Source organism: Aquarana catesbeiana, linkage group LG11 (genome assembly GCF_042186555.1).
Source record: "Aquarana catesbeiana isolate 2022-GZ linkage group LG11, ASM4218655v1, whole genome shotgun sequence".
NCBI lineage: Eukaryota > Metazoa > Chordata > Amphibia > Anura > Ranidae > Aquarana > Aquarana catesbeiana.
In genome coordinates, this window is record NC_133334.1 from 253,468,941 (window position 1) to 253,482,122 (window position 13,182).

General features: G+C 44.2%; 1 protein-coding gene across 4 annotated transcripts in view; it reads left to right on the top strand.

The window, feature by feature from the left end:
- Positions 1–899: 899 nt before the first annotated feature.
- MTSS2 (MTSS I-BAR domain containing 2) overlaps positions 900–13,182 on the top strand; it is an 86,510-nt gene continuing 74,227 nt past the window's right edge. For 3 of the 4 annotated variants that reach the window (XM_073605648.1, XM_073605651.1, XM_073605652.1), the window contains exon 1: positions 900–1,136. In XM_073605648.1, the coding sequence (XP_073461749.1) occupies positions 1,065–1,136 (72 nt within the window). In that variant the 5' untranslated portion in view covers positions 900–1,064. The remainder of the gene's footprint in view (positions 1,137–13,182) is intronic. The other variant, XM_073605649.1, reaches the window with a different exon arrangement.

The window sequence follows — 13,182 nt, forward strand, 5'->3', positions numbered from 1 at the left end:
CACACCATAGAAATGCAGTCCGGATGCATTCCAAATCCTTTTCTGCATGCACATTTTTGGTGCGTTATTAATGCAGTCCAGTGCTTTTTTCCCCCCATTTTTTCTTAACCTTAAGGACATGTGCGTTCCAATGCGTTTTTGGTGCGTTTAGGTGCGTTCCAGTATGCGTTTGATGCCTTTTACAGCGTTCCAGTCCAGTCCAGTATGCAGCATGTTCTACTTTTTTTTCTGGAACTGGAAAGCCCTGGAACTGCAAGCACTGGTGTGAACTATGCAATTGAAAACAATATAACCGTCTTTCCATGCGTTTTTGATGTAGAAAAAAAAAACGCACTGGACTGCATGTGGTGTGAACTGGCCCTTAAGGTTGGGAAAAAAAGAGGGGGGGGGCGGAATGCACTAGACTGCATCAAAAACGCACTGGAACGCGTCAAAAACGCGCATGCAGAAAAGCATCTGGAACGCATCCGGGCTGCATTTCTATGGTGTGAACTGGCCTTAAATGACTATTCCCCGTAAATGAGCCCCCCCCAGGCCTCTCAGGTGGTACATTGTCTGACAGCCGTCTGTAGGTTGGAGATGCAGCCAGTCCTCCTGTTCCCCCCCCCACCACATCTCGGTGTCCCCCCCTCCCTCCTGGTCCATGTGACAGATCTGTACCTCCCCTCTCCTGTAGCCCTGTGTGCTGCACTGCAGCCTCTCCTCCTGCACAAGGCTGCTGCATCCTCCTCAGTGGGCAGCCTGCACTCTTTTTCCCTCCCCATCCCTGCCTGGTCCATGCCTATCCCAGGAGCCCCGGCCACCTGCGCGGGGATGATTGTGGGAGGCACCCCCTGGACATGGGGCATCTGAATGCTGCAAGTGACATCAACTAGAAAGGACTGGTTGGGGGGGACAGAAGGGGTGGGGGGAGGTGGGTGACATCGATTGGCGGGGGGGAGGAGGTCCCAGCAGTTGTGGATTCTCTGGAATTTGCTGTCTATTTCACGCTCTGATTTCCCATCTGGATTTGGCCCAGAGGGGCGCATGTTGGATTTCCCCCCCTTGGCTGCGGCTGGATTGTCATGATGGAGGCGGTTGACAAGGAGTGCGGCGCTCTGGGGGGTCTCTTCCAGGCCATCATCAATGATATGAAGGTAAGAGATGCTCAAGGGGGTGGAGGGTGGAAAGACGCCTCCTTTCGATCGATAAATCCAATCTGCATAGCGATGAGGAAAACACTGGAAGAGCTCTGGGGACACGGCGCCAGCAGGGGGGCCAATGCCCACCTCTGCCAGGAGACGCCGGTGCCATTTTCTGGGGATTTGTCACCCAGCGCTCGGCGATGTGTCATTTCTTTTCATTTAAAGTCCTAGGAGATTGGGGGAGGGGGCTGCCATCTTTGTGTAAGTTCTGGAGGCTCTGGAGGAGGCTGGGCTCCCTACCACAGCTGTAACCCCTTCCATGCCAGGGGGGGGGGTGCTGAGATCTGGGCAGATGCTCTGCAGAGCCTGGCAACACCAGAGCATCAGCCGTAATCCTCCGCCAGTGGCCCCTAAGCACAGGGAGCTTAACCCTTCCCTTCCCCAGACAATGCTGGAAAAAAAAGGGGGGGGGGAGTGTAACCCTTCCATTCCTAGACAATACTGGAGAGGATATGGTAACCCTCCCCAGACAATGCTGGAGAGGAGCACTGACTGCAGAACACAACATGTTATTGTAAAGAAATGTCACCCTGTAGGATGGAAAGAAAACTCCGACACGCAGTGACAAGACCCGATTAAAGCTTCTTAATTAACCTCCTGATCCTTTCCACTGACCCCCCCCATACACTGCGCGTACAACATATACGTAACATGGCAACAAAGTAACAAACAGCAATGGCCCTGCGCCAAGTGTCCTGTACGCTGGATGTGCACACCAATAGAAAATAAATAAGCGATAGAACTGAAGGTTGGTGGGTAAGAATGACACAAAGGTGTGCAAAAAGGCTCATGTTCCTGGAGGTGTCTATCATGGAACATGTCTGTATCGTGATTTGGCATTGCTGGACGATTTGTCAAAGAAGTGTAAGCTGCAGTTCAATGTTTCTAAATGTGAAATAATGCTTTAAAAGAATGGTACTCTGGGTCAATATTGGGGTGCAGTGCTGGCCAGAACTACAGAGGAAAAAGATTTGGGGTATTTATTTCAGCTGATTCAAAAATGAGCACACTGTGTGCCCAGGCTATGGGGAAAGTGAAAAGAATTCTGGGGTTCACCAATAGAGGGGTCACCAGCAGCAGCAAGGAGGTCCTGATTGTCCTGTATAGATCTTTAGCTATCAGGAGATGGATTACCAGTAGGGAAAGGAGGTACTAGATCCTCTATATAGATCTTTAAATCACTAGGGGGATCATCAGAAGGAGGAAGGAGGTCCTGATTCCTCTATATAGATCTTTATATCACTAGGGGGATCACCAGGAGGAAGAAGGTCCTGATTCCTCTATATAGATCTTTATATCACTAGAGGGATCACCAGAAGGAGGAAGGAGGTCCTGATTCCTCTGTATAGATCTTTATGTCACTAGAAGGATCACCAGCAGGAGGAAGAAGGTCCTGATTCCTCTATATAGATCTTTATATCACTAGAAGGATCACCAGCAGGAGGAAGAAGGTCCTGATTCCTCTATATAGATCTTTATATCACTAGAAGGATCACCAGCAGGAGGAAGAAGGTCCTGATTCCTCTATATAGATCTTTATATCACTAGAGGGATCACCAGAAGGAGGAAGGAGGTCCTGATTCCTCTATATAGATCTTTATATCACTAGAGGGATCACCAGCAGGAGGAAGAAGGTCCTGATTCCTCTATATAGATCTTTATTTCACTAGAGGGATCACCAGCAGGAGGAAGAAAGTCCTGATTCCTCTATATACAGTAGGTCTTTATATCACTTGAGGGATCCCCAGCCTGAGGAATGAGGTCCTAATTCCTCTTTATAAATCTTTTTTTTTTTTTGTATAATTCTTTTATTTTCCAAAGAGGGTAGAGTTTACAACCCAAGTAGATGACATAAAACATATGATATGATCAGGTAACAGAAAAAAGGGTCACAGTAACAAATTTACATATCAACTGACCCAACAATACACAGTACAGATCAGCACATGAAATATAATTTCAAAATTCGTTGACAGCGGGTAGAGCTGGGGGAACTTACAAGTAACTATAAGGGGGATCCCAGCATAAAAAACTATAAATATAATAAGATTCGTACAATATTGGGATGCAGGGCCTCCCGATGGCCAGTTGGATCAGAAATGCGACATTAAGTTGGGATAGAGGTGGACGGGGATAGAAACAACATTCAAAAAGTATTACCCACAATTAGACTAAGTATCCAAGGAAAAAAGTGTGTGGGGGGTAGGGGTTGGGTTGGAGAAGCAGGTGTCCCTAGGGTGGGAAGAGAACAAAATCAAGAAAAGGAAAGAAAGGGTAGACAGATAGTAGACAAGTTAGTGCCTCTCGCCCAGGTGAGTAGGACTAAATCTAGGAGGTCAGCCAGATTGCGAGACCTCCCGGAGATATGCGTCAATATAAACATAGTGGTGCCAGGGTCTCCATGTCTCACGAAAGATCTCCTCCTGGTTGTGTAAGGTGGCGGTGAGATCTTCCATATCTCTCAGTTTGTTTATTTTAGAAAACTACAGGGCCTAGATGGCGGGGTCTCCGATCTCTAACAGAGGGGGATGCATGCCTTAGCCGCATTCAATAACTGGATTGTAAGGGGGGCCTTGTATTTCTTAATAGGTCGTGGTAAAAGATGGAGCAGACAAGCCGCGGGGTTCCCTTCCAGATTGACATTTGTCAGGTGCTTGATCATGCAGGTCACCTCCTGCCAGAATGGTCCGAGTCTAGGACAGTCCCAGAAGATATGCAACATCGTTCCCTTTGCATTGCCACACCGCCAACACAGATTAGGAACTTAAGGGAAGAAATGGTGCAGAGTGGTGGGCACTCTTTACCATCGAGTCAGAATTTTGTAACAGGTCTCCTGGACTCTGGTAGCTATGGAGGACTTCTGGGCAAAATGAAGGATCTTCTCCTCGTGAGAGTCAGTGAATTGGGTATCCAGATCAGATTCCCACCTGGAAAGAAATAGAGGGACAAAACTATCCACCGGTCAGATCAACAAGGTGTAGTTTGTCGAAAGACTATGGTGAACCGGCTCCCCACGACAACAAATGTTTTCCAATTCCGTAAGCTGTTGAGATATGCCCAGGATCCGTGAACACCTGCAAAGAAAAGTAAGCAGCTGGAGACCACTCCAGAAGTCCAATGGATGGTCTGTGGCAGACACCCCAGCAGAAGAGGAGATGTGGCCGTCTGGACCCACAAAGTCACAGAGATGTTGCCGTCCGCTCCCCCACCAGTAGTTGGAAGTGAGGGTTCTGAAGGCCGGTTACAAATTGCGGATTGCCCAGAATTGGTGCCATAGGGGAGGGTGACTTTGTATAGATCTTTATATCACTAAAGGGATCACCAGTAGGGGGAAGGAGGTTCTGATTCCACTGTATAGATCTTTATATCACTATAGGAATCACCAGCAGCAGGAAGGAGGTCCTGATTACTCTATATAGACCTTTATATCACTAGAGGGATCACCAACAGGATGAAGGAGGTCCTGATTCTTCTAAATAAACCTTTTTATTACTAGAAGGATCACCAGCAGGGGGAAGGAGGTCCTGGTTCCTCTATATAGATCTTTATATCACTAGAGGGATGACCAGCAGGGGGAAGAGAGTCCTCTATAAAGATCTTTAGTTATTAGTAGTAGGGTTACCAGCAGAAAGAAGAAGGCCCCAATTCCTCTATATAGATCTTTAGTTAGATCTAATTTAGAATACTTTGTCCAGTTCTGGAGACCTCACGGGAACTTAAAGTGGTTCTAAGGGCTGAATGTCTTTTACCTTCATGCATTCTATTCACGAAGATAAAAAAAACCTGTGTGCAGTGTAAGGTTCAGGAGGGCAGTATTTTCAAAAACAAAATGAAGATCAAGAACATGGGGAAATTACCTCAATCCAGTAGGAGGAAAGTACAAAACTAAACTAAATTACATAAAAATGGCACTTCTGCTCCAGCTCAAACTGGAGATGATAAATCAGTAGTAAATCACTGATACATAGTAGTGAGTGAGGAGTGTAGAGGAGAGATTTACACTCACCGGCCACTTTATTAGGTTCACCTGTTCAATTGCTTTGTAACACAAATTGCTAATCAGCCAATCACATGGCAGCAACTCAATGCATTTAGGCATCTAGACGTGGTGAATACGACTTGCTGAGGTTCAAACTGAGCAACAGAATGGGGAAGAAAGGGGATTTAAGTGACTTTGAACGTGGAATGGTTGTTGGTGCCAGACGGGGTGGTCTGAGTATTTCAAAAACTGCTGATCTACTGGGATTTTCATGCACAACCATCTCTCGGGTTTACAGAGAATGGTCTGAAAAAGAGAAAATATCCAGTGAGCGGCAGTTGCGTGTACGAAAATGTAGGTCCTGCTCAATAATGAACATTACGTTTTTTTAGCGCCACACTTTATTATATTTATGGATTCACAATTGGTCTGATTGTTGTGTTGGCTGCTTCACACACTTTGGTTGGCGCAGTAATTTTTTTGATATTTTGCGTGTACGAAAATGCCTTGTTGATGTCAGAGTTCAAAGGAGAATGAGTAGACTGATTTGAGATGATAGAAAGGCAACTGTAACTCAAATAACCACTCCTTACAACCAAGGTATGCAGAATACCATCTCTAAACACACAACACATCGAACCTTGAAGCAGATTGGTTACAGCAGCAGAAGACCACACCAGATGCCACTCCTGTCAGCTAAGAACAGGAAACTAAGGGTACAATTCGCACATGCTCACCAGAATTGGGTATTAGAAGATTGGAAAAACATTGCCTGGTCTGATGAGTCTCGATTTCAGCTGCAACATTCAGATGGTCAGGTCAGAATTTGGTGTAAACAACATGAAAGCATGGACTTATTCCTCCTTGTATCAGCGGTTCAGGCTGGTGGTGGTGGTGTAATGGTGTTTGGGATATTTTCTTGGCACACTTTGGGCCCCTTAGTACCAACTGAGTATCATTTAAATGTCACGGCCTCCCTGAGTATTGTTGCTGCCCATGTCCATCCCTTTATGACTACAGTGTACCCATCTTCTGATGGCTCCTTCCAGCAGGATAATGCACCATGTCACAAAGCTCAAATCATCTCACCACTGGTTTCTTGAATATGACAATGAGGTCACTGTACTCCAATGGCCTCCACACTCACCAGATCTCAATCCAATAGAGCACTTTTGGGATGTGGTGGAACAGGAGATTCGCATCATGGATGTGCAGCCGGACAACAATCTGCAGCAACTGCGTAATGCTATCATGTTCATATGGACCAAAATCTCTAAGGAATGTTTCCAACACCTTGTTATATCTATGCCACAAATAATTAAGGCAGTTCTGAAGGCAAAAGGGGGTCCAACCCAGTACTAGCAAGGTGTACTTAATGAAGTGGCCAGTGAGTGTACATAGTAATGTGTGAGGAGCATAGAGGAGAGATGTACATAGTAGTGAGTGAGGAATAAAGAGGAGAGATGTACATAGTAGTGAGTGAGGAATAAAGAGGAGAGATGTACATAGTAGTGAGTGAGGAATAAAGAGGAGAGATGTACATAGTAGTGAGTGAGGAATAAAGGGAAGAGATGTACATAGTAGTGAGTGAGGAATAAAGGGAAGAGATGTACATAGTAGTGAGTGGGAAGTGTAAAGGAGAGATGTACATAGTAGTGAGTGAGGAATAAAGGGAAGAGATGTACATAGTAGTGAGTGAGGAATAAAGAGGAGAGATGTACATAGTAGTGAGTGAGATAGAGGAGAGATGTACATAACAGTGAGTACAAAGTGTAGATGATAGATGTACATAGTAGTGAAGGGGGAGTGTAAGGAGAGAAGTACATAGTACTGAGTGAGGAGTGTAAAAGAGAGATGTACATAGTAGTAAGTGAGGAGTGTAGAGGCGAGATGTACATTGTAGTGAGCGAGGAGCGTAGAGCTGTACATAGTAGTTAGTGATGTGTTTAGAGGAGAGATGTTCATTGTAGTGGGTGAGGGGGATAGATGCACATAGCAGTGAGTGAGGAGTCTAGAGGTGAGCTGTATTTAGTAGTGAGTGAGGAGTGTAGAGGAAAGATGTACATAGTGGTGAGGGAGGAGTGATGTACAAAGCAATGAGTGAGGAGTGTAGAGGAGAGATTTACATAGCAGTGATGGAGCATTTGAGAGGGTTGTTACACCCCCAATGTTATTTTTACACACCCTGTATAAAGAGCGAGTGCTGTCACTGCACACTGTGCTCTTTCTCTTTGCACAATGTGGTGTCTGTATAATGTCTTCATTGTGACTTCCTCAATGAGGAACTGCATAGTGTAAATAGTTTGGGGCGCGTGTTGTGCTGTTTCACACTGGAAAATGACATTCCGAGATAAATGTGATAATGAGGGACAGGACATTGGAGGACGATGATTGGACTACAATGAGCTCCTATCTAGAGAACAGTCCCCATAGATGCTCTTTGGAGAGGTTTATGTAAGGACAAATTCTAAGGCCGCTCTGACACGACGTTGAGCAGATGGGTCAAGTGAACCAAGAAATTTGGATCTATTCTGACAGCCAACCATACGCAGGCCAATTCTACAATAACATCACTGACATCTCACTTAATGAAGCAAAAAGCAATTTGTAAAGTGTGGAAACCAATAGCAACAGGATCTCATCTCTGCCTGAAGAAGGCTGGAATGGCACTGTTGGCAGAAGTGACCCTCACGTTTCTCACAGGTTATAGGAGCTTGATCACAGAATAAATCTTCATCACAATCTTCTCCACATTATACTATTATTTTATGATGCTCCCCCAAATTAGATGGATTATTCAGATTACAAATGATAAATAATAATTATGGCTTTTATTTTTAAAAACAAATGATGTGCAAAATGTAGCAAGCTGAAAAGAAACTGGTTACTGTGTTTAAAGCTAATGTGTAGTCTGTCCACATATTCTCCATTGACCTCGATCTTGGACTCGCTTCTAGTTCTCATTTTAGTAATGTGACAAGTGAGGCTCCCATATGCTGCAAGGACTTTTTACTCTAACAGCCAACACAAACACGGGTACCTGTAGCTGTAGAGAAGACTTGTTGTACTGGAGGCATATGCTGGGAATCCCCCATCTTTAGACCCATTGGTATGGTACCAGCTCAATGGAGTCACTCTTCCAGCATCAAATAAGCTCCACTTCCTTCACTACTAAACGCTGCCCCTTTAAATATAGCTACCATGGTATGGTTGGGTTTTGGAAGAGTCTGGTGTCACAGCTGATGTTCTGAGGTGCTAAATGACAGTTGTGTTTTTCAACAGCCCATCCTTCAGTAAAGAGAAGGTTTGTGCTTCATTGTAAAGAGATTACAGAAGCTAGAGAACTAGACATGGTAAGGAAGGAGAGGTCTGTCCATCACTGGAGATAAAGGAAAGCTGAAGGACTGGAAATGGTATGGAAGGTGAGAAGGTCCATCCTTCATTGGAGATAGAGGAAAGCTGAATGACTGGACATGGTATGGAAGGTGAAAAGGTCTGTCCTTCATTGGAGAGTGATGGTGCAAATGTGGTGGACTGGACATGGTAGGAAACTAGAGAACATATATCTTTCATTGGAGATAGAGAAAAGGTGGAGGACTGGACATAGTAGGAGAGTAGAGACAATATGTCCATCATTGGAAACAGAGGAAAGCTGGTGGGCTGAACATGGTGTGGTAAATAAAGAAGGTCTGTCCTTCATTGGAAAGATATGGAAAGCTGGGGGATTGGACACGGTAGAGAAGGAGAGAACATTTAGCTGGCACTTGAAGGAGTTGAGGAAAGAAGGATGATGGAGTATGGCAGTGTGGTAGAAAAGATCTGTCCTTCAGTGGGAAGAAATTAAGGAGTGGAGAGAGATTAGGGACTGGACTTGCTTGTGGAGCAAGAAAGAGACTGACCGTCCTGCACTGAAGTGAGTTGAGGACAGCAGGAAGACTGGACACAGTGGTTAAGGTGAGGGGTTATACAGTTAGAGGAAGGAGGAGAATTAGAGGGAATAAGGAAGAAAAGGGGTCTACCCTGTACAGGTAATGGCAAACTGAGCAAAGGAAAGAGGGTCCAATGTTCAACAATAACTGCAATGGAACATATTAATTCTGGGTGGTATGTCTGGAAATTATGGGTGTTCTCATCAGCTGTAAATGTAAATGTCCATAGACATTCTAAAGTATTCATGGATGGTCTCCCTTATAAAGTTTAGGATTTGATTTAGTTCCATACTGGACAAATTCCATAAGTCAGGACATTATCACACCTGAAAAGTAAAGCTGAACTCTCCTTACAGGCACCCATGTGACAGTGATAATGTACCCCATTGCCACAAGGAGCTGGTGCTACTTGAACAGCACTGGCCACTTTCTAAGTTCACTACTGGCCACCTCTCTAGTACACTATTAAAACCCCTAAAAAATCGATTGGCAATTCTGACAATTCCATGACAGCGCACAGGTAATAAGGATTGAGTTTTTGGGAGGTGAAGTCCACTGTGTATGTGCACACTATATTTGATGTGTTATTAACTGGGGCAGTATTGGGTAAGAGGCAAGTGGCACTACCTCGGTAGGAGCGGACACGGTATATTGCCTTCTGAATGAATCTCTTACTTTGATGCCTATAAGAAACTTGACTATATAAAGTGTTACAGATCAGGCCTTTTCTCTTGTTGACCAGTGGAGGCATATCTTCACATACTCTATAGATTAAACCTTCCAGAACCATCAAGGTCCTGAAGGGATTGTGGCAGTACAATACAGGTACTTTGTGGTGCCTGTACCTAACTTTAGAAAAACCCTCCAGCACCCCAGGTGCCGTGCACCGCAGAATGCTGTAACATGCCAGTTTTAACACTTTGAAGCGGCATGGACTATTTTCACCTGCCTTTGTCCCCCCATGACCAGTCTTGGGGGGGGCAAAATCTTGTGAAAAGCCTTCCAAGAAGGGTGGAGGATGTCATAGCCATAAAGGGGGCAACTCCATATTAAAGACCATGGAGGGAGAATGCTTATAATGGTTAAGGGGTGGGAGGCAACTCACTGTTAATGGTCATGGAGTACGGAGAAACCATGGTTTTGTTATGGAATTTCCAACAAGCTTATATACAGTGCCTTGAAAAAGTATTCATACCTCTTGAAATTTTCCACATTTTGTCATGTTACAACCAAAAACGTAAATGTATTTTATTTGGATTTTATGTGATAGACCAACACAAAGTGGCACATCATTGTGAAGTGGAAGGAAAATGATAAATGGTTTTTATTTTTTTTTAACAAATAAATATGTGAAAAGTGTAGCGTGCATTTGTGTTTAGCCCCCTCTACTCTGATAATCCTAACTAAAATCTAGTGGAACTAATTGCCTTCAGAAGTCACCTAATTAGTAAATATAGTCCAGCTGTGTGTAATTTAATCTCAGTATAAATACAGCTGTTCTGTGAAGCCCTCAGAGGTGTGTTAGAGAACCTTAGTGAACAAAGAGCATCATGAAGGCCAAGGAACACACCAGACAGGCCAGGGATAAAGTTGTGGAGAAGTTTAAAGCAGGGTTAGGTTATAAAAAAAATATCCCAAGCTTTGAAAATCTCACAGAGCACTGTTCAATCCATCATCCGAAAATGGAAAGAGTATGGCACAACTGCAAACCTACCGTGACATGGCCGTCCACCTAAACTGACAGGCCAGGCAAGGAGAGCATTAATCAGAGAAGTAGAGAAAAGAGGCCCATGGTAACTCTGGAGGAGCTGCAGAGATCCCCGGCTCAGGTGGGAGAATCTGTCCACAGAACAACTATTAGTCGTGCACTCAACAAATCTGGCCTTTATTGAAGAGTGGCAAGAAGAAAGCCATTGTTGAAAGAAAGCCATAAGAAGTCCCGTTTGCATTTTGCGAGAAGCCATGTGGGGTAAATAGCAAACATATAGAAGAAGGTGCTCTGATTAGATGAGACCAAAATTTACTTTTTTTGTCCTAAAAGCAAAACGCTATGTGTGGCAGAAAACTAACACTGCACATCAGCCTGAACACACCATCCCCACCGTGAAGCATGGAGGTGGCAGCATCATGTTGTGGTGATGCTTTTCTTCAGCAGGGACAGGGAAGCTGGTCAGAGTTGATAGGAAGATGGATGAAGCCAAATACAGGGCAATCTTGGACGAAAACCTGTTAGAGCCTGCAAAAGACTTGAGACTGGGGCAGACGTTTACCTTCCAACAGGACAACGACCCTAAACATACAGCCAGAGCTACAAAGGAATGGTTTAGATCAAAGCATATTCATGTCTTAGAATGGCCCAGTCAAAGTCCAATTGAGACTCTGTAGCAAGACTTGAAAATTGCTGTTCACAGACGCTCTCCATCCAATCTGACAGAGCTTGAGCTATTTTGCAAAGAAGAATGGGCAAAATTCCCAATAAAATACATTTACATTTTTGGTTGTAACATGACAAAATGTGGAAAACGTGGAACATTTCAGGGGGTATGAACACTTTTTCAAGGCACTGTAGATATGATGGTCATAGTTCCACAGGGATTTGGCCATATAGTGTAGTTTATAGATACAGTATACATTGTACAATAGAATATACCTTTTTTTTAAGAGATTACCACGTGCAGAGTCCACACAAGATGTGGCTGCGGTGGGTGTACAGCTCAGCCACACAGATGCAGAAAGGGTTAACATGTATTGCATCAGATTAGCTGCGGCAGTGCCGGCTCAGCCACGTTCATTGACTGCTTTTCACACAAATTCTGTTTTGACAAATGTCAGGATCGCTCGGTGGCAGATGGAGACCGAAAACACATTCACAGCCATGTCTGGCACATTTGGCAGCAGACATCTAAGTTGTGATACGTGGGCTCAGACATTCCTTCTCTCCAGTAAAAATATAACAAAAAAATAGATGTGTAATCCAGGAAATATGAGCAATAGGTTATGTCTGAGCTAAAATTTGCAGAGATAAAAAACTGGGAATATTAGGCCCGTAGTTGGCGTCATCAGTCCAGTCTCTGGTACCAGTCCCATTGACCCAAATATGGTGCCTGACTAAATCTAGTTTTCACCAACTTGAAGTCCCATAGTGTTCATCAACCTGGCATCTCATAGTGTTAACCAACCTGGTGTCTTATATTGTTCACCAACCTTGTGTCCTGGCATTGCATAGTGTTCACCAACCTGGCATCCCATAGTGTCCACCAACCTGGCATCCCATACTGTTCACAAACCTGGCATCCAATAGTGTCCACCAACCTGGCATCCCATACTGTTCACAAACCTGGCATCCAATAGTGTCCACCAACCTGGCATCCCATACTGTTCACAAACCTGGCATCCCATAGTGTTCAACTACCTTGCATCCTTTAGTGTTCACCAACTTGACGTTGCATAGTGTTCACTAATCTGGCAACCCAAAGTGTTCACCACCCAGGCGCAATGTTAAGAGAAGAGGACTTACAAGCCTGGAATACATGGGACTAAATCTTCCAAAATGCAATTAGTCTTCTGAATGTTCAATCAATGGGGAAAAATTATGGATTTGATACCACCATGTTTTAAGTTTGCTGAGTACTACAGACTGAGGTGTCACTGGAAGATGAAGAATGGGTTCCATTGTTATATGGTATCACCTGGTAATGTACATGGAGAAAAGTGGTGCACTCCAAATGTTGTCTGACCTTTAATCTTCAAGTGCTGCAGGGCTATACAATGGATGGCACAGTTGCAAATTCATAAAGGGAAAAGTATATCTCCAGAATATCAGTTACTGATACTGATATAACTCTTGTTATTTCTCATTAGTTGCAAAAACCTAGCTATGTTTCCGAGCTCTTTATGTCAGCTCCTTCATCGGGTAACATTAACAATTATGGTAAAAACCAATGTGCCCTCAATAGTACACACAAACACAACAATCAGATACAAGCCCAACCCCACAGGCAAAGTAACCACTCCAAAACAACTGAACAAACTTACCAAATACATGACCACATGCAGTGGGGAAAATAATTATTTGATCCCCTGCAGATTT